Below are 24,834 nucleotides of genomic sequence, written 5' to 3'. Positions count from 1 at the left end.
CTTGCAATATGACTTAATTTATTACAGCAGAGCTGTCTTTGCTACAGAATTTCTATAGTTAATGTATGCAGCTGGAAGTATTTTCCCTAATCAAAGAGAAAAGGGCCACTTTGCCAGATCTCATCAGAGCTCAAGCACCCAGCAGTGATGGGGATTTCTGCCCTGCACTGATTTCTGCAGATCACCAGAGGACCATTCAGGAAATGGTGCCACTTGACATTAACACCCAACACCAGAAATTCCTGCTGCCAGCTCGGGGCTGGAGAGCTCCCACCTTCCAGCCACCTGCACCCCTCTGAAACACCCCAAACTGAGCTGGGAAACTGAGAATGGAGTGAGAGTTTTGTCTGCAGCTTTTACCACTGAAACTCTGTCACACCTACAGGAGCTCCTCTCACACAACTGGGGTTTGGGGCACTGCAAAGCTCAGGTACAAGGTGAAGAGATAAGGAGCTGTATCAAATAAGATTGTTGGTGAAGTTCTGAAAAAAATTCAACCAGCATAATATACTGTTGGAATCTGAGGTATTGATGATTCTGAAATTGTAAAAGTCTCTGTCTTTCTGCCCCGCTGCCAAAGCAGAAGCCAGAATTGGTCTGTGCTGGTTTCCAGGTTGTTTATTCTGTTGATCTCTCACATGTTCTGCTGCCCTGCCCAGCTCTGTCCTGCAGGGCAGCGTGTGGGGCTCTGCCCTCAGTGGGATGTGACAAACATTAAATACCAGAAACTCCCTGGGCTGCATTTACAAGAACGTGCCAATATCTGTCACCTACGTTGGACAGTGTGTCCCCAGCCTGAACCAACAGAAAAATGCCAACACCACAGTGAGACATGGAGGGCATGAAGAAGGAGAAAAAGGACAAGGCACACCCAATTTCCTGCATCTTGTCCCCTTGGGACCCCTAATCTAGAATCCTAAAATTTTACTTTTGCACCCGTGCCACACTTAATTATTAATTATATCAAAAACTCAGAGCTTGTAATTCATCCTGTAAGATTGAAAACTCTTTTCCATGGACAGAGATCACAGCCAGTGTCTCTGGGGGCTCTGTCCAGGGGGGTTCCTGACCCCTGCCAGGGTCCCAGGGCAGCCAGAGGGAAGATCTGGACTCCCACAATCTACACTAAAAAAGACGTGATATACTTGATCACACCCTTGTCCTAGGCCATAACTGGATTTTTCAGCCATTTCCTGCTAAATAGTCAGATTTAATGTTGGTTTCTGTTCTTCTGTTTGTCTTCAGCAGGCTGTGTATCTATGGCCCTTTGGGAATCTGTCATGAATAGGTTTTGTCTCAGGGCATTGTATGTTACATTCAGTGATCTGTGTTTCCTGGAGGTTTCATGCCATCCCTCTCTCCCTGAAATTTGCTATCACTTGAAAATATAATCACTATGTTGTTCAGTACCATTTTATTATTAATAAATAGATAGGAAGAGAAAACATATTCTATTTTCTTATTAATTCCCAGATTTCACCTTATGGTACAGTACTTACATGTACTTCTCTTTCTTCCCCCAGAAAACATGAAAACACTAAAAATTCCTTACACACCAAAATAGAAATGCTGAGTCTCTCTACTCTAAAAATTGCAAATGTGAAAGAACCAAAGATTTTTTTTTTTTTTTTTTTGCACAGGAAGGATAGGACTCGAGTGTTTTAGTTTTGTATTTTTATATTCTGGGCCAGTATCACACAGTGAAAGTGCAGCCTCAAGGTGTTTTGGCAGCTGACAGCAGCTAGAGCCAGGCTTAACAACAATAATATTGTGATATGGATCTGTATGGCTTTTTGTCAAAGTAAAAATTGAGTTATTGTGTGCTTTTACAGGCCACATGAGCAAAGGAGTGGTGTCAGGATGCTGGAGACAGGTTGCTGACAAGGTTCACAGCACTTTTTCAGATGAGCTTTGACTATGATGCTTTTGAACATCTGATTTTAAAAATTATTCTGTCCCCTGCATTCTTATGGATTCACAAAGGAGAGATAAACCTCTGGGAAAATTGGTAGGAAAAGTGATGACAGCTGGGAGGGAAAGTGAAGGTTGATGGATTATTGTGTTACCAAACCCCAGCAGTAAAAGCTTCAGCTTGTAAGAAATGATACTGCTCCCTTGTTGCTGTAAAGGTAAGGCAGCTGCTGCTCCAGAATTCCTCTTTGCAGAGACAAAAACCCAGCTGGGGGAGCTGGGGTGTGTGCCTGAGCTCCAGCCAACCTGTGCACCTCCAGTCAGAGAAGCCCTTAAGGAGAAAGACACCAAACAATTGCCTCAGACCTCTCCAAAACCTGTCCCAGGCTGCTCATTTTCCCAGGAATAATCAAAGAGCTCTCCAACCCCTGAAACCAGGCATTCAGGAGAGATGCAGTGTGGCAAGCACATTTCTCTCCCTCTCAGGATTTTTTCATAGAGGTGCACAGAGAGAAATGAAAGAGAAAACAATTTCTATTTCTGCTCCTTGTTTTTCCCATGTGGAATGTGTTTGGAGAATTGTTTACCTGGGGTGATGCTTGGTTGGATTCTGGAGAGGATTGTTTGAGCCTGGTGGCCAATCCAACCCACCTGGGGCTGGGCTCAGAGAGGGGCATGAGTTGTGTTAGAGCCAGAGAAAGTAGTATGTAGTTTAGTATCCTCCTTTTATATAGCATATTAATGTATTTTAGCGCAGTTATAATAAAGAAATAATTCAGCCTTCTGAATTGAGTCAGACTTCGTCATTTCTTCCCATTGGGTTCACCTGCATTAACAATAATGCAGGACTACATATTTTAAGAGGCTTTATTGGCATACAGCACCTTTCATGAGCCTCAGAACACATTTGTGGGATTAAAACCTAAATACTCCTAAAAACCATTACATTCTACAGTGCACAGAACTACAGCTGCCTCCAGGATTCCCCTCTTCTGCAATTAAAGGTGCTATTTCTTACTTTTTAAGAGACAATGAGCAAGAGTCATATTAAAAAAAACTTCCCAGAGAAGACTGACCTTGGGCATAAGTCCTTGTTCTGCCAAGGCTTTCAGATGGCAAATGACACAGAGCTGCACTGACAAGTGTCAGCTCCACATTCTGGGCTTTGTTGAAGGTATGCCAGATCCTTTCCATACTCCTTCATACCCAACAGGAATCATTGGGGGTTAAATAGGGGTTGTTGTTATCACTGAGTGTGCAGAAAATTCAAGTATTTTCTGCATGTACCTGACTACCATGGTCCTTTTACATTTGTGGAATGTAAGCCATCATATGCTTGTTTGATACATCTGTTTCATGTAATAAATGCAAGTTGCAGCTACAATTCTGCTACTTACTGGTAGGTACTAGTAATTTGCTAGTGGTTACTAGGTAAGGAGAGTCACCTTTAATAAATACTGCCAGATTTCACAGCCCTGCCCCACCAGCACAATAAAGATGTTGGTAAACTGAAGAGACTTCACAGGAATAAAACTCAGTACAAATAATTTTTATACACCTTTGCATCCATCCACATTTTTTCCATTCTTTTATATCTTGTTCTTGACCTGTGACAGGTGTTTCAAGTCTGAGTTTGAGCTTTTTTTTGTGCTGCATTGGTGGCATCACTTTCAAGCCCTTGTCCATGGGAGACCCTTCTGGATATTTGCTGTTTCTTATTTCACTCCAATATTCTGGTTCCATTTTGAGGATGACAACACTGCCACTGTTTATCAAGATCTTAATCAGACTTACTCATACCAGGCTCATGTCTCACATGCTTTTTCCTTGGATCTTGCAGGAATGCTGTGATATTTTTTTTTCCAATTCTGGCTCAGGGCTTTGTAGGTGGGTTGCAATCTGTAGGACAGTTCCCAGTTATTTGAGGAAGCAATTGCGTTTAAATGTGTCAACACCTTCCTTAAAGTGGATCATCTCTCCTGCCTCCTTTAGTGGGGAGCATGGCAAGTCACTGATTTTCTTAAACTGATTTGTGGCTGTGATATTCAAAGTTTTCTTTGAAAAGAAAGCAGGAGCTTTCCTGCAGATTTTAAATAGAGCTATTTGTTTTGGGTTTCGTCCTGCTCCCTTCCCCTTAGCTCAGACTCCTGCAATGCTGCTGCTGTGCTATGCAGATGTTTCCTGGCCTATCTCTTGCACAAAGGATGGACTAATGGGAGTTCTTTTTAGCATTATTTTTCAAAACAGGGTAATAAAACATTCAGCTTCTTGTTCTCTGTGTCTGGCCTGCAGTGGAAGGGCACGGGCTGAGCACACAAAGTGTGCAGACCCTGTGGAACACAGCTTGGGCACAGAGGGAACAGTTTTTAAACAGGGCTTGGTTCAGGTAGCAACAATCTGTGCACATGTGAATCTTATTATCCTGTTCCCCCACAGTGCAAACTCTGTAGAGTAAACAATATTGATATGAGTAATTAACTTGACTTTCTAAATAATGCAATATCATGACAGACAAAAAATGTCTTCAAAAATATGAGAAAGAGTTCTTCACTTTTTGTGCTTTTTGTTTGTCTCATTCAGGCTGTGCAGATTTTTCCCTATTTGACTCAGTTACCTGGCACTGAAGAACTCTGCTCCAAAGTTTTCCTTTCCTTTGATAAAAAATTCAATTATTTTTATGGTCTGTCTCATAGCAAAGCAAAGAACTACTTTATCAGCTCTTGCTACCAGCCTAGTCCTTGCAATACTCCTGGCTTCAGACTCCACATGTGGTATTTTCTGGGATTATTTTACAAGAAAGGTGGATGATTCCTCTTTTTATTACTCTTGTCTAGGTTTGTTGGAACAGAGAGATATTTTTCTAACAGGCTCTCCATGCATGCACTGTACTACCAGGCTCAGGGCAAAAAGAAGAAGAAAAAAAAATAATTTTCTATTGAGAAGAGAATAAACATTACATAACTGCATGGATATATTCCACTTGCTTCAATTTTCAAAGAAATTACTGAGTTGTTAACTGAAAAATTCAGACATTTTGAAACACATTACAAAACTCCTTTCTGTTAGGTGCTTTGGTGGCAGACAAACTTGGGAGGCAGCTGTAGCTAAATGTCATTTTGGAAGCCTATTTAGAACATGATTTGTGACAAAATTATCAATTACTTCTTATAGGTCAATTATGACCAAAGTACTTTGATAATTTCCTAGATCAAGCAGTGCATCAGGTATTCACACATGTAATCTTAAAATGATTACCAAAACCTATTTAGGCTCTTAATATATATCATTGCAATTACCTGCAAGTTCAATGTGTTTATACAAAGCTTTTCAAGTCATTCCCATTTTCCTGCTGGGTGCCAGTCTACCATCAAATTTCATGTATTTTCCTGATGGCAGCAAAGATTTTTCTCCAAGCCTTGTATGGTTTGGATGGGATGGAAGGGTTTTTTTGGATAAAGACTTCTTTTTTCATTAAAGTCCTGGCAAGGGATGAGGCCACGCTCCACCCTGCAGGCAGTGATGCTTTGCTGCAGGACTGCAGGGGAGATTTTGGAGATGTGCTTGTTCCCCACAGCTGGCAAACACATGAATTTTACTTGGCTCCACCACAGCCATGAGATAAAGATATCAAAGAGTCCCACGGGCACAGAAGAGCTCAGGAGGGACCTCTGGAGCTCACCCAGCCTGATCTCCCATCAAAGCAAGGCCAGTGAGGGCAGTGACACAGATCCACCCGGGATCACAGAATCCCATGCTGCTTCGGCTTGGAGGGACCTCAAAGCCCATCCAGTGCCACCCCTGCCATGGCAGGGACACTTCCACTGTCCCAGGCTGCTCCCAGCCCTGTCCAGCCTGGCCTTGGGCACTGCCAGGGATCCAGGGGCAGCCACAGCTTTTTTCTGTGCCAGGACCTCCCCACCCTCAGTGGGTCTCACGTTCCTTAGGGAAGGAGATGCCACAGCCTCTCTTGGGAGCCTCCTCCCAACCTCCCTGATCACCCTCACAGGCAGAAAGTTTTTCTCACATCTCTTCAGCTTTTGGCATGGCCCAAGACATGCCTGCTGTCCATGGCTCCTCTGGAGCAGCCTGATTCTGTCTCTGCTCTCCCATCAGGTACCACGAAAATGCCTCCGAGCCTTTTCTTTGTAAGGTTGAACAAATCCTGCTGCAGCTGCCTCCCCTCATCCATCATATGCTCCACCTGCCTGACCCTCTTGGTGGCCCTGGCTGGACCTGCTGTGGTCCCAGGAAATCCTGTTCTTTGGACATTTCCAGCCATGAGGGGAAAAAAAAATAATGCTGTTACACTGTTATTCACCTAAATGAGACCAAAGACCTTAAATTAGGGCTAGTAATAACAGAAAAATCTTATATCTTGTCTCTTTTCTCATTTAAAAGGTTGAATCCAGTCAGAGATACACCTACAAGTATGTGAGAACTTCACCCAGAAGTAAACACTTATTGCATTCAGGTTGAAGAGATCTAATTTTCTGACTAGAAGCTAAATGTAAATGGTGAAAAGCAGGTACATGGCATAAAGTTCCTCCAGGGTTATACATATATATGCCACACTTGCAATAGTTTCAGGCCTGAAATTTCAGATTATCAAATCACTTATGTTGACCTGGTACAGCACACTGAAATTTTAGCCAGAACTCTAACAAGCTCTGTAAAAAATAATCTCCTTATGCCCCACCTGAAACATATCCTGTGCTGACTCAAGCTAACTTTCTCAGCAAGGTGGTCTCTTCAGCAAATGTCCAGTTTGACTATTTTAATTTTAGCTAAATTCACTACATCTGCTGAAACCTGTACTGAGTTGGCAGGAACAGGAGTGCTGCTTGTACAATCCCCAGTAAAATGCAAGGAATATGCTTTTGATGATATCTCAGAGCAAAGGATGACTTCAGCAAAAGAGATTTAAGAGAAGAAAACCGACAGAAGCTTTGTGACATGGTGGAAAAATATGGATTAAATGCATCAGAGCTGTTGCTAAGAGGAGCTGACAGAGCTGCTGAGATAGCTCAATGACCTGATTAAAGAGTAGTGAGAAACTGTGTACTCTGTCCACCTCTACAAGATTTCATCATAAATTATTTCATTAACTTGGTATATAGAGACTCCCTCCCTAAAATAGATGTCAAATTGCCATGTAGGCAATCCTCAGGACTATACAGAGATACCACTGAGTCTCATTACTTGTGTGAAATTGAAAAGAAAAACATCCTTAGGTGTGCAGGCTGAAACTGAGAAGTAAAGAAACATTATATTGAATATTATATACTTGTAATGCAAGAAAAAATTCCTGAAACACTTGGGTCTTCAGAAAGTTTTAGACTGCTGTAAAAGGTCATCATTAAAGTGTGAAAACATCTTATATTGACTTCTGGATATACAGTAATCTCTCTTGCTCAATGCCCAGCCTTTTTACTGATCCGCTCAGTGTTTATAAATCTTTTAATATCCCTGAAGTTTGGTAGCAGCTTCTTTACTAACTCATATCCTCAACAAGCTTGACTTGGACCCCCTTATTAAATGCACTTGAAGGCTTTTATACACCTTCTTCTTAACATGACTTACTGGAAGTTGAATAAGTTTTCTAGCTTCTCTCTACTCCTAGAACATCTGAAAGGAAATCTTTTTAATGTACATTTAATTGCAACAGCTCAGCCTCAATGTTCTCTATAGCAACAAATATGCATTGGCTACGTCTGTCAAATCTTCCCTCAGCTCCTTCCTTTCTGCCTTTTATGGCCAAGCCTTTCACACAGGTTTTCTTTTGTACAAAGTCTTTCCCTCTATGGATCTAGATGAGAAAAGATCTTCCAATTATTTTGATGAGTTCTTCACTCATCCTGTAATTTCTCTCACATTCATCCAGCCCATGATGCTGCATTTCCTTTGCTTGAATACCATGAATAGGACAGGGGCAGGAGAGCCCAGCATAAAAACTGGCAATTCCTCAGTCCTATACTATCATTTTTCTTTTTATTTAGTTTTTTTTTTTTTTTTAACTTTACTTCACATTTTCTTGCTTGTATTATATGCATTCCAAAAGAATAAAAAGCAGATTTTATTTGAAGGGTCAGTGTCCCATCACAGAATTTAGGTTAAACAAAAAAGAAGAAAAACTCACAGAAAAGACAGAGAAAAAGGAAATTAATGTCAGAAGGTCTGAGAGGAGAGGTTTTTTAGTGATGGGTCCACTCTGAATCATGTCCTATTGACTTTGTGTTACAGCTTTTCTATTTCTGCACACTGCTTACAGTTGGATAGACCATCAGTAGCCAGACTGGAAGAATATAAGATAAAAAAAAAAAAAAAATCGGTCTATTCATTTATTTTCAATTTGCACATGAAAACATTCTGTGTACATTATTTCAAACCACACAGGGAGCAGTTCTCACAGCCCTGCCTGGTAACCAAGGGATGGGAATGAAAACCTCTCCCCTATTAAATTTGCTGGAAACGCGATAGAGTGCCACCATCAAAAAAAAAAAAAAAAAAAAAAAAAAAAAAAGAAAGGTGTTTTCAAAAACAAAAAAACCCCAAAAAACCCACGAGTGTTTCACTGTCCGTGAGAAATCCAGAGCAGGATGGGAAAGGCTGTTTACACAGGCACTTAGCCAGGAAACTGTGCTTTGCACAGACCCAGTCATTCCGGGGGCACATCTCGGATTTTTCCTGAGCTCCCTCCCTCTCTTCTCCTACCTAGCCCTGCAGCTGTATGGAGAAATCCATCCCTAGGTGCGAAAACACCTCCAGAGCTGTGCATGCTCAAAGGCCGCCTCTCCTTTAGGTGAGTGCCCCCACACCGAGGCCATTTGTAGGAATTCGACACAGCAAGACAAACCAATGCACACCCTTGAGGACACGCGGGGGCTGCGGGAGAGTTTCGCAGCGAATCGCCACCAAAGAGCCCGAGAGCATCCTCTTCAATCTCCCCTGGAAAGCAGCATTGCTGATCAGCAGGCTTGCTGGAAGCGCCGGGAGATAGACAGAAAGTCTTGTCACTTTATTTGTGCATGCCTGCCTGCATCTTAAACCGCAGCTCCCGGAGGATCATGTGAGGCTGGGTTATATATTGGGAGCCGCGCCACGGAGCTGGGAGTGTGTCAGCCCGGCAGCTGGGGAGTGTTATGGTTGCTGCTTTCCTGTGCTAAGCTGATTTACTTGTTTAAGGTCTGACCTCATCATCCTGTCAGTATGGATTCCCACCTATACAGCTAACAGCAGCTCGGCATCGCTCGCCGTGCATTAATCAGGAGAGAGGAGGGAGAGAGCTGCCGGTGTTTGTTCTTCTGTTGCCTTTTCTTGAGAAGAGGAGTTGAAACAGAAGAGATAACAAAGAATCCATTTCCTTCCTGAAAGAATAGGCTTTTTTTTTTGTTGTTGTTGTTTTCTTTTTTTTTTTTTTCTGAATAAAACACCATGTCAGTCTCTGGAAAGAAGGAGTTTGATGTGAAGCAGATCCTGAGGCTCCGCTGGAGGTGGTTCAGCCACCCCTCGCAGGGCTCCGCCGGCTCCGGGGGCTGCCACCAGCAGGAAGGCTACGAGCACAGGGGCACTCCGGTGCAGAGCAGGCTGAAGAGCCACTCTCGGGACAGAAATGGGCTGAAGAAGAACAGCAGCCCTGTCCACCACAACATCCTGGCCCCGGTGCCGGGGCCGACCCCCGTGCACCACCGCTCCATCCACAGCTGGCACCAGCAGAGCCTCATCGAGCAGCTGCGCTCCAGCGAGGACAGCCCCAAAGGCACCGAGGAGAACTCTGGCAAAGAAGACTCAAGTAAAGCCACACAGGAGCTGCAGATGGTCACAGAGCAAAATGCAGAGGAATCTGCGGAGAGGTAGGAGTTTTAAAGTCTGCACTTGGAAAGCCAGACTTGCTTCCGAGTTATTCCCTAAAACTGTCTTTGTTTTTAGCCAGAGTTCCTTACTGCATTCATCTCACCTTGTATCTGTGCACACCCACACTCAGAGGAGAAGGAACACCAGAAAAATGAACAGAAACATTGTCATGAAATTTTGATCTTTGCTTAAGGTACATCATTCCATAACTCTTCCATATGCATACAATCTGCCAGTTTGTCAAATTTGCTCTATCAACATTCACAGCGTATCAATTTCTTCTCTTGATTTATTGTGTATGAGTGCAATGAAAAAAGGAGCCTCCTGACATCCTGTCCTCATTCTGACTTTATCAATGGGTGCAACTTTGACAAATGGGAGCTGCTGGAGGTGCATGGGCTCTGTGGTTGCCATTGATCTCTCACATTGTTCACTGATTTTCTTTTACTGTCTTCCTGGCAAGTAAAATTAACCTTGAACTAAGTGGAAAGGAATAATCATTCTTTGCTTTTTAAAAGGTTTGTTTGAAATCCTGGTACTTTCACAGCTTATTTTGTAGGCTAAGACAAATATTTTCTGCAAGGTCAGGTGAAAAATCATTACAGCTATGAGGTGTTAAAGGTGTAAGCACAAAGGAAGAGCTATTTTTAAGTTGTGAATAACAAAGAATGCAATGTTAATACCACTTATTTAATTAAGGTTTTTTTATGTTTTCTTTTTTAAAACTCATGTCAGTATTTTTAGCCTATCCAGCAACATTTTTACCCCACCTTTCCCCACCTTGGATTCAAATCAAAGATTTATGATATGATTATTTTCACCACTTGATGAGATTGGTATCAGTCTTTGTACATAATTTAAACATATTACATTGCATTTAAATACAAATTTATCTCACTTGAAGTTACAGTTCTCTCAGTAAAAACCAAGCTGACAGCTTGCATATTTTTAGCAGTTATTATTTTTCAAGTTGTGCATCTGCTGTGGGGAACATCTGCAGATGGAAGAGCAAAAACTGCATTCCAAAATGTCACTTGGAAACCAGTCCCAGTAGTCAATAGGTACCAGATAAAATCATGACAGAATAAAAGCACTGAGGAAGGACTGTGGGAGTTCTGTGTGTTTCCAAGGGCACTGCTTTGGAATGGGGAAGCAGCAGATCCTTAGCACAACATTTCAAATGATAGTAAAGATTTCCTGAAAAGAAAAGGGGTGATTTTAGACACACTTTAGTAGGAAAACTGATTTAATTTGAAGAAAAATAAGGAACACTTCTTCATCTCTATAAGATTCTACACCATGTGAAGAAGGAAGTAAAAAAAAGCCTAATCAGTTCAGTTTGAGAGGTAATAAACCACTGCCTTCTAAAATAAGATGTGACATTTTCTCCAGCTATATATAAAGTTTCTGCTAAGACCTCCTGAAGTTTTGTACCTTCACATCCATTCCAATTTAAGTTCTGCTTTTGAGCTGTTGGAAGTTGCAGCTTTTAGGATAGTTTCGGAAATGCATATATCAAACATTCTTACAGTCAAATAAGTGGGTTTCTCTGAGATATCAGTAAAAGCCATCATTGCATGTTGTAGATTAAAATCTATTTTAACATACATATTATAAAGCAGAATTGGTAATTGATTATTTATAAACTGATTCATGGCTATGAGTTTCTCTATAATTAAAATTTATGTCAAGAAAAAAAACTAACCATTAAGGACAACACAGCTCAAATTTCTTAAATATGTATCAACAGAAATCATTAAGTAAAACAATGTTCCCTTCCCCTACAGCATCCAGCACAGGCAACACATTAATTAATACATTAATTGGCTGGGTAGAAATGAGATACTGAGAAGAAATAAGGAGAAGTAGCCTTATAACCTAAGTCTAGGATGTAGATATCAATGTGTGGATATATTTTCACCTCTTCAAAACAATGTCTCATCTCTGAAATCGTGCCTTTACATCATTCCAGGTCTCCTTTCCCTTTAGAAGTTCCAGATAGTCCCAATCAATGTAATCAAGGGGCTCTGCTGGTGATTAAGCTGTAAAAATCAGATTTTTGTGCAGGATCCCCTGAGCCCACGTTCTCACACTGCCAAAGCCACCACAGCAGGAGCTGTGCAGGTATTGCAGGTAAATCTCACACCCACACCTGAGGACACCAAAGGCAAATTTGCTTTTTAGACCACAAAAGCTCCATACCTTCAAAGCAGCTCTCTCTCAACCAGTGGCTTTTCCTCTCCCCGGAGAAGTCCCATTTTTAGGTGGATCTAAAGCAGGACTCTGTTGAGTGTCACATGGACATCCTAAATAGTAGAAAAGGAAAGACAATCTGTCCAATACCTCAACTCTTAGCAGAATATGAAAGCAGTTTCTACTAAAAGTTTAATGCTTCCCATGGAAAACTTTGGAAATGTAAACACAATATTCTGGATTTCTTCAGAAAAATGTGAGCTGTCTTTCTGTCAAAGCTCGGGACTGAATGCTGTCAGTGATGGACAGAGAGCACCCTGGAGTTTGATGAAATAAGGGTTGGTTATTGAGGAGGAAAGTTAAATAATAAAGTTCCAAACAACAGTTCCATTTGGAATACACAATCATCAATATACTTATTTCTGCTTTCTTCAACCCATTTTGATATTCCTGTCCCCAAATTAATAGTGCAAGACTTAAAGAAACCCTTCTGGTCCACGGGTTTGCTCCTGAATCATATCCCATGACAAGTGACAAAGTAAAGGAGGCTCAAGTGATTAAAACTCGTTAGTTTTGTCCTAATTAACCAGTTAATATGTGAACAGCCAATACATTTGGAGCCATAAATAAATGGTTTATTGGCACAAGGGTAAGGAAAGCCTCTCAGCATCCTGGGAACTGTCTGGTCCAGTGCTGCTCAGGGAATCTGCTCAGACAGCTTCTAGGAGCATCTACAGCAATGGGCCTTGACCTGCTGCTCTAAGATCCTTATGGAAGTTACATCTGTAGTTTGGAAAAAAGAGAAACAGCAGACAACCTTTATTTACTGACCTCATCTCATTCTCACCAATCTGCCCTTGAATGGGGACTGGGACCTCTGCATGGGTGAAAAAGAGAGAAACCAGCTAAAATCTGCATAGCCAACAAGTTATTTCGTTTGTAAAGTGCATTTCCCAGTGTAGCATTTTCTGATATTACTGGGGTGATCAGCAAGATAAGCCATGCCAAGGAGGGACAAACACCTTCAGAGATTTCAGGTTTGGCTTAAAGAGGGAGCTGAAGTGAGCTCTGTCAGAGCCCGTGGGAAATAACCTGGGGCTGGCTCAGCTGGGAGCTGAGCACTCGAGCTCTCTGATCTGACATCTCTGATCTATCCTGCTGCCATCTGGTGAGGTTCAGGCTCCTCTGCCAGGGGGACCAGGAAGAATTTCCATTTCTTTCAAAGAAAGTGGTGTGGAAGCGATCCAGAGACAGCAGCACACACTGGGAGGATTTAATTGTTAGATTTTTGACAGTTGACAGAAACTTTTTGTGTATGAACACGTGTGTGCACACACAGGCTGACAAAGCACTGAAGCCTCCTAAAAAGAAGAATTTTGATATTGAATTACGTTAATTAGTTCCCTTAGTAATTTCTGGGCTCACAGATATTGACTTCTCCTTGAGCACACTGTGCCCAGCATTAACATTCTGCCACATCCATCCCTGCATGCCTGCCAGGTTTGTGATTCCACAAGTGTGCAATTGCAGACCATGTGTGCTGGTTAAGTATTTCCTAGCTGCCCAAGGGCATTTAGATTTCAAGAGTAAATGTAGCATCCATTCATCATTTTTCTCTTCTGCATTTTTTTTTTTTTTATAATTATGTGGCTGAAAAATTGCTGACAAACTCTAGCTTGGGACAAATTCTAGGACAAATGTTTTCTAATTTCCCACATGAGGCAAAATATATTTCTAATTAATTTTAATAGTATCTTTTGATGTCATAATGCAAATAGTCATTACTGATGCACATGGGAAGAGATACTTGGGAGGTACATCCTCCCAAAGGCAATCCTTTTCCATGGTGGCTATTTTTGATGTACATCTATTTTGATAGTTCATGCTAAAACTTGAAAATTCACTTTTTTTGGTTTTGGCAGAGATATGGAAATAACCATCAGGCTATTTTCATTACTGTCTCTGACATACATGCAAACACACGTGTACATGACTATTTCAGATGTTGTCTCCTATCTGAGGGTTTTCTCTCGAGTTCTGCTTTTAGCTCCAGTAGCAGGCAACAGCATTGGCTCCTACTCCAGTGTGAAATAAAGAAAATCTAAACAAGTGACAATTTTCCTGGTGAAAATGGGAGACATGAATTATTGTGTGAAACCACTGGTCAGACCAGATTGGGAGGGCTTTTGGCACTCTGAATGAAGTTCTGGGCAGCCAAATAAAGAGTGGAGCACAGGGATGACTGCTCATGCATCCCAAGGCAGCAGTGGAAGGGAGCACTGAGATGTGCCCTGTGCAGAAAGGTGCTAAAGGGGGGAACATCACCACACTGCTTCCCTGCTGTGCTAAGAACTCAGTTCCACCACCAATCTCTGATGCCCAAGGCAAAGTTTGGAAACGACAATTCCTAATCTCACATCATAGCAGTCATTATTTTTTCAACCAACCTACTCCAATTTTATTTTCATGGAACCGCCAGCATTTTGAAAAAAGTTTCAAAAAATCTTAAATTTAACAAATAAGTATTTCAGAAGCATGATAAAGAATGCTGGACATGTGGTCAGACAGCATTGCAATCCTTCTGGGACAAAGCTGGACCAACTAGGTTTAGGTGCTTCCTTGCTTGTCTACAGTACAATTTAAGCTCACTAATGCCTTGGTCTTTCCCTATCAGTAAATAAATAAATAAATAAATAAATAAATATGGTATATAGTATATAGTATATAGTATATACTATATACTATATAGTATATAGTATATAGTATATCGTATATCATATATCATATATCGTATATATACATACATATATATACACACATATCATATATATATTATATGTATATATAATATATAATTAATCATATATATATTATATGTATATATAATATATAATTATATGTATAATATAATATGTGTGGCAAATAATAAGGAGAAAAAATATATATTATTATATATTATACATATAATAATATATATTTTTTCTCCTTATTATTTGCCACACTTTCCTTCTTGACACCCTTTGCTTATGTTTGAAAATTGCAAGTCTAAAGAGCTGCAGTTCCTGCAGTCTGGCCCCAGAATTGCTGTCCTGCCAGCTCTGCTATTTCACTGCTGTCCTGCAGCTCTGCTGCACTTGCAGCTCCGTGGGCAGCCCTGGATGTGTTCCTGTTGGAGTCTGGCAGCTCTGGGGGAGAGCTGGATTCCTTCTGTGCCATCCTGGCTCAAATCTGTTTGAATGTCCTCAGAAGTTGTTTTTCTTTTACCAACAATGTGGTAAAAGCTGTTGCTCATGCCTGCCTCGTGATTCATGTGAAACTCCTGCCTCTGTACCACAGACCTGTTCCCAAGCCATCTGTACATTTTTGTAGTTATTTGTTCCTAAAACTTTGCACAGATAAATTCCATCTTGTGTTTATCAGATCATGTCCCCAGTTGGCCGAGCTAGTATTCAGTTCTGATTTTATAACCCTGATTTAGTGATTTAATATTCAGTTCTGATTTAATACCCCGCCATACATGCAGCTCTTCTCAGCTTGATCTCCAATTGTAATATATAATACCAAAGATTTATCTTTATTTTTTCAATTAATTTAGAAAATTTATGAGAAGTTATAAAGGAACTTCAGTGCTAAATTCCTTAGGAACCCAGTTTGATTTACCTTTCTATTCGTCAGTGAACCATGGATAATTTAATAACCTGATTTCAAACCAGTTTCACACTTGCTCCAAAATGGGTTTCTCCAGACAGTCCTTGAGGCCTGAACTTTGCAGTGTCTGATATAAAACACTGAAAAACAATATTTTTATGTTCAAGGTATACATGACAAGTCCTTTCTGTTCTCCATAATTTCCAGTAAAAGCTGTTAATGAGGCATTTCAGTTTACTTTGGCATGTTATTCTTGGCAAATTCTTGCTGACTTAAGTTTTATTTCTAAGTGCTTAGAAATAATAATTATATGAATTTTACACTGTATAATTTGGCAAGAAGTAGAGACAAGGAAAAGAAATTATGTTTGTATCTTGTGGAGAATTTCTCAGTTTCTATAGAATTTATAACAATTTAATATCAATTCCAGCAGTAAGTTTTAAAAAAATGATTTTCTGCAAGTCTGCAATGGATAACCAAAATGCTCCCTTGTTACCTCAGGGACAAGCAAAACCTAATTTTCTTCTAACAATGATCTTTAGCTAAAGGTCGAAATATGAGTTTGGAATTGGATTGTTTAAGATGTTTGTAGCTGATTTGAGAGGGGTCAGAAGTGACAGCATTTTATGGAAATTCACTCACAACTGGTTGAAATAGGGTAGCTGGGGGTATCCAAGAAAATTTCATATCTAATGTTTGCTAAGTGTGGAAAATCTAAAAAGTTATAGTAAGTGGTGTCTGACGCAAGATTAAAATCTAAGAGGAAAATCAACTTTTTTTTTTCCCAGCAGCTGATAATTCACAAAGAGGAAAAGGCCTTTTGAGGCCAAGTGAAAATGCACTGAACAGTGACCAATGAATTAATTCTGACTAAACGAATGCTGTGAGCTCATACAGGAGCTCTTGGTACAGAAATTAGAATCACAATGTCTCAAATGCATCCTTGGGATGTATTCCTACTCTCACTTCTATTATGACATCTTCTGAAGAGCTTGAAGAGCAAAAAAATGGGTATTGGAGTGGGTTGAAACAGTTATTAAAGATGAAAGGAATGAGTAGAATTGTATTTTGAATTTAATTTTGTATTCACCCTGTGGAAAGACTGGATATTTATTAAATTTTTTTCGTAGCTAGATAAATAGACTCATAGGAAAATTTAAGCTGAAAAGGGGCTCTGGATGTCATCAAGTCTAACCCTGTCTACCCACCAAGAAGTCTATAATGAGAAATAATCTGACTTACTAGAAAACACACAATATTTTACAGGCCTACATTTAGCAAGCTTAGCTTTCAAAGATGAATTATTACAGGCAAGGGAAAAAATACCATTTAATAGTAATTTAACAATCTAGGACAATTCCAGTCATTTCAAAACAATTTTTTTATGATTCAATTATCTTCTCATTTTCACTCCACAGAGCTCGCTCTCAGCAATGACAGCTGTTAAATGGCTTTTTAAAGAGTTGTTACTGTTCTTAAAATCACTTCTTAATGTCTTCAGAAAAAGTTAGGGAGATGATTAAACACATGTGCCCAATGCAGAGCAGTTTTTACAGACCCACTGAGATTAGGCAAGTGAAAGATCAACAAGAAATGAGATGGTTGGTGAAATATTCTGGGAAAAGGGGGAAGGTTTTGCTTGGTTTCAAAGTTAGAGCCAGACAGGATCCTTACAGAAAGAAACTATTTCTTTTCACCCTTGGTTTGTGGCTGAATTGTTTACTTTGGAATATTGTACTGAGGGAAACTACTAAAATCCTACACATTTGAAAAACAAAGGGATTTTTTTTGTTATAATCAAGCAGCTAAATTTGCCCAACTAAACGACTGTGGCTTACTTGTGCACCTGTTGATGTGCAGGGTAAAAGAATTACAAAATGAAGTTGAAGTACTGTTGGGATTCCCAGAAAGACCTGAAGATAAATATAAGCCATAAACATAAAGAAAATAAACTTTAAAACAAAGTTATAACCAAATTTGACCTCTGTGACATCAGATTCCCCCTCAGTGACAGAAACACCAGCACTGGAAATTCCCACCCTGCTGTGACAGCAAATCTGCTCCCAGAACACCTCCTTCCCTCCTTTTCCAAGTAAATGTTCAACAGTCAAAACTCAATTCAGAGCAAATTAAAATAGCTGGAACAAGGAGCCTGGCTCTTTACAGAACTTCTGCCCATCCAAGAATTCTTAGCTTAAAACATCTTTGATTTCATTGTAGGAACTGCTTCCATCCTATGGGACAAGTCAGGATATTTCACTAAAACCTGGCTGCTGCTCCCAGGGAACACGAGTACAACTAAAAGTATTTAAAGGAACGTCCTGCCTTCATTTCAGGTTTAAATATATGCTAGAGCATCTAAAATAATACAGTTTCAAAGTGTTTTGTTAGGAAATAGGCACTGTATTCTCATGCTGGATAAAAAACTTGCCTCATCACATTCTCCACTAAAGCCCATTTATGCCCAAGAACCATTTTTAGTGGAAAGGAAAGCAATGGCTGATACCTGGTCCTTCCTTCTGTTTTGTTGCACATATTTTGAAAACCTTGGAACAAGAATCTAGATTTCTTACCTGCATATTGCCATTTGATTTAATCAAATTCAAGTGCTCTTAGCCTACATTTTTATCTTCATGACCAGGATCTGAAAATCAATATATGGGTTATGTCTCAGATTTGTTGCCTGCTTGTTTTTATTACCTCAGACCCATCACCCATCCTCTTGCTATCACAGTTCACTCATGTAAAACATAATTCTCCTGGGGACACAACAGGAACTAAGCAGGGTTTTCAAACATCCAGATTTGCCTGCACACAGCTTTGCAAAGCAAAGTGGAATCCCTGTACACTGTGATTGATTCATTATATTTCACAGTTGCACTGTTTATCTTCTCCTTATACTGACATCACAGAAATCAAAGTCTGCTGGGACTTCCCATTACAATAAGTAGAGACCAATATTCTTCCAGTAAAATGTTTTGAACAGCAAACAAGGGCAACACATTTGAGGAGGTGGACAGCCACTGTCACCCTTTGCCATGCTTCAGTTTACCTTATAAGTTACAAGTCAAGAGGAAGGGAGGCATTCTGGCAAGAAATGAGCATTTTCAAACCCTATTCATTTTAATAGAACTTGAGAAGATGAAGAACCTTTTTGAATGGGGCCAATATACCTTTATTTAAATGGAAATTGTGAACAAACCACTAAGAAATCCTTAGAGCTGGAGAGAAGCTATTTTAAGCTATTACATATGGTTTGAGTTGCTAGGGAAACCTCTTTTCCAGTGTTCATTTAGCACAGATGCTCAGGAAAGCTCTGTCTCCATGTCAGACCTTTGCAGAACATTGCAGAATGTGAGGAAATAGAGATGCACACACGCACACATGCAGGCAAAAATACCTCAGCAATTTCACCTTAGTCATGTTCCACGTCTTTGGGAGCAGCTCCTCCTTTTCCTCTCTGCCAGGACCACCAGACCAAAAGCTCTGATTCCAGAGTGAGAATATTTGTTCAAACATTGCTTTCAGTTTTGATCCATTGGGGTTCATGTTTTAGACATTCACCTTTGTAGAGCAGGAGCTTTGCCTTTATCTTTTACTCAGTGAAAAGGCAAAGGAGAGGCTGGCTCTGATGCCACCATTACTGGCCACCCTTTTGAGCAGGGAGATAAAAATATATACTATATATATATAAATAATATTTTGAGCAGAGAATAAATATGTACTCTGAACAAAGACTGGGGTGCTCTATCATGTTTATAATGATCATTAAAAGATGAAAATGCTGTTTCTGGGTCATGACTAATCTCTGTCTCACAAAGTCTCTCACAAAATATTCTCTCCAGCTCATCATTCAGTTTATGGAAAACTACACCTAAAGGCAGAAATCCCCTCCTGTGCCCTTCCTTACCCCCAGCCTGCTCTGTGTGCTGGTGCAGTGCCTTAGGATGGGCTTTTGACCTTTCTGGCTGAGATGCCTGACCCAGTGAAATCCCCCAGCAGTGCAGCCAGCACAGCCCCTGGTGCTGTCACAGGGGATTTAGGAGCAGAGCAAACAGAAGTTCCAGCCTGGTGATCCTGCAGGAGCCAGCTCTCCAACCAGAGCACAATTTGCTGCTGAGATCAGCACATAAAAGACAAGGCTGTAAGTCAGGAGCAATATCTTTTGCCTTAATTTGTTTCATTCACTTAAAGGATCCCAATTTCTGCTGAAAAAGGGATGTAGAGTGGCTTGGTGGTACAAAATGCCAGTAAAGCTGGTTGGGAGGAAGATCCCATGGGGTGCCCCAAAGCAGGAGAGCTCTAATGTTCCTCTCCCTCCCTCTTTCAAGCAGACCCAAATTACTCCTCAGCTGTTTAAAGTTTCCTTATACTTTTTCACTTAAAGTGAATCCAAACCTGACTTTAACACAATTAATAAAGCAACAAAGTCAGGACTGGGAGGACAATATTTTATGAATAAATGCAGTAAAATTGCTGTGTTATTTTTTGTATAACCCATTACAATGTACATTTTTTTGTATAACCCATTACAATGTACATTTGTACATTCTATTGACACTCCAGGAGAAAAACTTATCATAATAATAATGATATAAGCAATATTTTTCACAGTTCATATCAGTTACACACTTTTAGCCTTTCTTTGTTTTTCTTTCAATTTAATGTGCTACATTTATTTAGATTTTGTGTTTTTATTCCTATTCAATTACAGTGAGTGAGGCTGACACAAACCCTGGCTTGTTGGAGCATGTTATCACTATTATCTGTCCAGATAAATGCCAAGTCACTAATGGCATCGAGAGAACAGGTTTTATTAAGCCAGGTTGTCAGAACCACTGGTAAATACACTTGATACTGTCAAATTAAAGCAGCCCTAATGTTCTGTCTGTAAAGGTTGTAAAGACAATTCTCTCTCTGTCTTCCAGAGGTGCTGTGGGCTCAGGAGTAGAGGTTTCCTCACTAAGGAATTCCTGTAAGGAATTAAAACAACACTCTTCTTTTCTGAGCTAGCACAGGAGATGGTCAGTGACTATTATTTCTGACATTAGCAATGATGTACATAATAATAAATAGTTCTCAGGTGTTAAAAAGTGCAAGTCAGTGACCCAAGGTAAAAACAGGAGCTAAAGTACAACAGTCTACCTAATTTATAATCAAAATTGTCTCCAGTGAATATGGAAGGGCATCCACAATGTGCTGGTTTGGTTGTTCTGACTTGAAAGAAAATGCCCCCAGTTGAGCCAGAAATGAATACTGCAGGTTAAGTTATTTGAATTCCTTTCCAGACCTAGGCTTGAGTTATATTTTCTGACACAGAATCTCAGAAGATAACAACTGGCTGGAGAGTACTTTGGTAGCAGCATATCTGTACCTAGGGACACACAGAAATATTTGGCTTTAACACAGGGAAACTCTCTCAGGGTGTAATTGCACAATTAAGAGAAGGAGAGAATTGATCACAGATAAATTTATGTGGCTTACAAAACCTTCAAGCAGCATAGAAAACTTCAGGCTACTTCTCATCTGTGATTTCTGCCTGTGAGGCTGCCCAGACCTTTACACACATCCTCTCTCCCTCATTTCTAATAAATCTGTAATTATGACAGGGAACTTTTCTAACTTTTAAATAGGTTAAAAATCACACTTTTTCTCCCCAGTGCAGCAGTGTTTAGCTTTCAATGAGGTATCCAGCAGATCAGCTGAATCAGGTCAGGAGATATTTTGGAACAAGCCTGGAGATTTTTATATGACTGGGGGTGTCTCATATAGCAAAATGAAATTTGAAGTGGTGCTTTCATCTAGGGGATCATGTTTCACTTGAATGGGAAAACGTGATAAGCCTTGTTATTGGTTAGTTAGAAACCAGATAAATGCAGGAAAAGAAAAATGTGAAAAATGAAATGGCCATGAGAAGCGCAAGGAGAGTGTTCCTTTGCCTTTGATGAAAAACAAAAAAGAGGTGAGAAGCATGTATGAAGGTATTACAGTAGTGGTTTGAGGTTTAATAAATCGAGATCTCTGAAAAAATCTCCCAGCAGGATCCATGTCTGATGAGCTGCAAGGCTCAGATTGGCAGGGGCAGGATAATTGCTATTGAGACTGTTACTCTGCCTTTCCAAAGCTCTGCTCACTGGAGGCACAACCACTTCACATCTCATTTTTTCTTAGACTTGGATCTCCCTTTGCTCCTCTCTGCTCCACTTTTCCCAATAAAAGGGACAGCATAAAGCAGGGCCTTCTTCCCCTCATGCTCTCCCATCAGGAGCCTTTCTGAAAAGTCCTTAATGAAGGAACAAACATGGAGTTAATTAGTTTCATCTGGCAGTAGCTTTGCTTGGAGTGAAAACCAGTTCTTCGTGCCATTGGCCTGTATTTTGTTTTCTATGTCCTCTGAAGAAAAATGCCACAGGCTCAGATCCAGCGTTAAGCCATTATTTTTCATTTTCTCCATTCTGACAGCTCAAAATCTTGCTATATCATGCCTTCTGGTCACATAATTTTCTGTTTTTTAGAAAGATTATCATTTGCTCCCAGGAAGTTGAGCAGGAAGCACTCAGCCTCCTCATGTTTCTCCTTCATTTTTAATTTCCCTCCAACACAATCATGTAATACAAATGTGAGTTTGGAATTCATGCATTGCAGTGACTTGGCATTATCAGAACAAAAGATAATTTTAAGCTGATAATATATAAAATGCTCCTATTCTTTTACCTGCAAGGTTTCACTCAGTTATTCTTTATTATATAATGTAAATGAACACAGTGTTAATTCTTCTGGAGGATAATGTTCTTGAATGGTGATTTAAACTGGCATTAATTGAAATTATTTGTCTGACACTCACTTCATCCCTGAATATAGACACATTTCTGTTAAATAAAACACTCAGGCTGTGCAGGCAGTGTTTCTCCTGGCTGGTTGGATATTGCTACAGCTCCAATTTCTATGCCACAGAAATCAATGATTTTAAGTCATACATTAGAATGTTTATAGTAAAGTTTGGTGTTCAGATTAGTTCTGTACCAGGAAGAGAACCATTAGAAACTCCTTTCTTTGTATCAATTTCATAATCATCTGCATAAAACAAACAGTGAGCATAAAACCCTTCTGTAGACACAAGACCTTTCAACAGTAAGAAAAGCAGAAAAAGGTCAACAATTAAGAGAGTTCACACACTCATCTGCAGAGACTGGAAAATAATTTTGCAATTCCTCTGTTAAAAATAATAAATGTACAATTTCCAAAGGGAAAGAGCTTCCTGAGTGTTTGGATTGACTCATCTTTGTACCTCAAGAGCACGGTGTGGAAGCTGAGAGAAGGCACAAAGGGCTCAGGGCTCTGCAGTTTATCATATATAATGTTTCTATTTTCCAGTGGAATTACCCCAACAAATCCCTGATTTCTATTTCTAGGAGCATTCAAAATATCCTAACCCAAATTCATCCTGCTATGAATCACGATGACATCTGTCTGTACCTTGTCGTGTCTGGGGGAAGAACAAAACTCAAAGCTGAAGTGGTTTGCAGTTAATGATATGCACATTTACACTTGTAATCCCAAATGGGAAAAGTTATTTTAACTAACACCAGCTGAGGGAAGTGGCAGGTTTATTGCTAGCCTTGGCAATAAAAAATTGCTAAAACCAGGCAGTTTCAAGAGCTCCAAGCTCCAAAGGAAATGTCAGAGCTTTCAATTTAGTTGGGAAGTCAGGAATTTCCCCGTTAACTGAAAAAAATTATAAATTTTAATAACTTTTCTTCATTTGCTACATCATTTTAGATCATTATTACAACCCTATGTTAATGTTACAACCTCAGCAGTCATCAACAATTTCCCATACTCTTTTAGGACAAATCTTTTCACCCATAACTTAAAAGCACCACAATAAAGAATAAAAATGAAGAAGATGACTGCAGCAGAAATTTCAAGGCAGAGGCTGGGACAGTTACCAATGTGCTACAATTTTATCAGCATCAATTAATACAATTAATAAAATTTTATCATTATTTTTAAATTAGTTTTCATGCAATATTATGTTTCTAAGCTTCCTTATCATCAGATTTGCCTTCTAATTTTGGCCACAGACACACTGCATGAGGTTTAACAAAACACTGAATTTTAAAAAGGACGTGGCAAATAAATGGCAGTTATGTGTTATTGCATTCTAATTAAATAATGAGGAAATCTGGATTTATCCTTCATACACTGATTAAGGGAGAGTGCTCTGTTGATTAGTGTGAAGAGTTCTCCATTATGACAGAAAATAAATTTAACATAACTCGGAAATTTAAACAATTGTAGGCCTGGAATGAATCACAAAACTTATGCCATCAATTCTGATTACAGAAAAGATTAAATTCTACCTCCACACACCATTTTTATGTCCTGACTTACTTAGGACCTAGAAAAATCTTGCTGTTGCTTGTCATTTCCTCCCTGTGTTTCATTCAGGTATTTATTTGAACAGAGGTGTAAGCAGCTCTTTGAAAAGTAAAATTTCCCCAAAGTTTAATGAGAAAAGGGCAAAGATGCCTCTCTGAAATTAAGCTTGGTTCCCAAAAAACTTTGCGTCTTGCTATGATATACCCATTATAATAATAATTAAATATTAATAGCAATTAAACCTTCTCCCTGCATGATTTTCTGTAATAAATTCATGGAGCAGCAGCAGGAGCAGGATTTGCCTGGAATTCTCTCAGCACCTCGTCTACCTTTGGATTGAATCCCTGACAGATTTCAAGCATGGCTAAACAAGTTATTCATATCTCTTGTATTAATTTCACTTAAAACCTGCCATCCCAGCTCGATTTTGAAAATGTCATGTGAAATAGTGTCAGAAGTCATCCAGAGGCGAGATGACTTCTGACAATTCATGTTTTTCTCCCAGTGAGCTTTGGTGCCTTGGAAAGAAAAGAATAAAATACAATTTTCTGACATGATTCATTCTGACCAGCCATGCTGGCTGGTATTTATGTCCTTCTTATCATCCAGACACTTAATGCTTTTTGATTATTTCTTCAAGTTTTCAGTTTATATGGTCTGTTTCAAAATTCCATGTTTCTTTTAAAATATGGGACCATATTTTGACTATCCACAAATCCTTTCAGGAAAACTCTGGAAAGATTTCACTTGGTTCTCCACCTAAATGCAATTCATGCAACTCAGTGACTTTAGAATAATTGAAATATAGATTTATCTCTCCAGGCTAATACACATTTTAAGCCATTATGA

At 39.7% G+C, this 24,834-nt stretch overlaps 1 protein-coding gene across 2 annotated transcripts in view; it reads left to right on the top strand.

Moving 5' to 3' along the window:
• Positions 1-24,834, top strand: part of KLHL4 (kelch like family member 4) — a 74,764-nt gene that overhangs the window by 28,286 nt on the left and 21,644 nt on the right. Inside the window, exon 2 of one of the 2 annotated variants that reach the window (XM_085570455.1) lies at positions 8,627-9,761. In XM_085570455.1, coding sequence (XP_085426581.1) covers positions 9,343-9,761 — 419 coding nt within the window. In that variant the 5' untranslated portion in view covers positions 8,627-9,342. Of the gene's footprint in view, positions 1-1,085; positions 9,762-24,834 lie in introns of those variants that run through there. The other variant, XM_021531416.3, reaches the window with a different exon arrangement.

Source organism: Lonchura striata, chromosome 4A (assembly GCF_050655825.1).
Source record: "Lonchura striata isolate lonStrDom1 chromosome 4A, ASM5065582v1, whole genome shotgun sequence".
In the NCBI taxonomy this organism is placed as follows: domain Eukaryota; kingdom Metazoa; phylum Chordata; class Aves; order Passeriformes; family Estrildidae; genus Lonchura; species Lonchura striata.
Note: the sequence above shows the minus strand (reverse complement) of the source record. Positions and strands in the feature narration are given on the sequence as shown.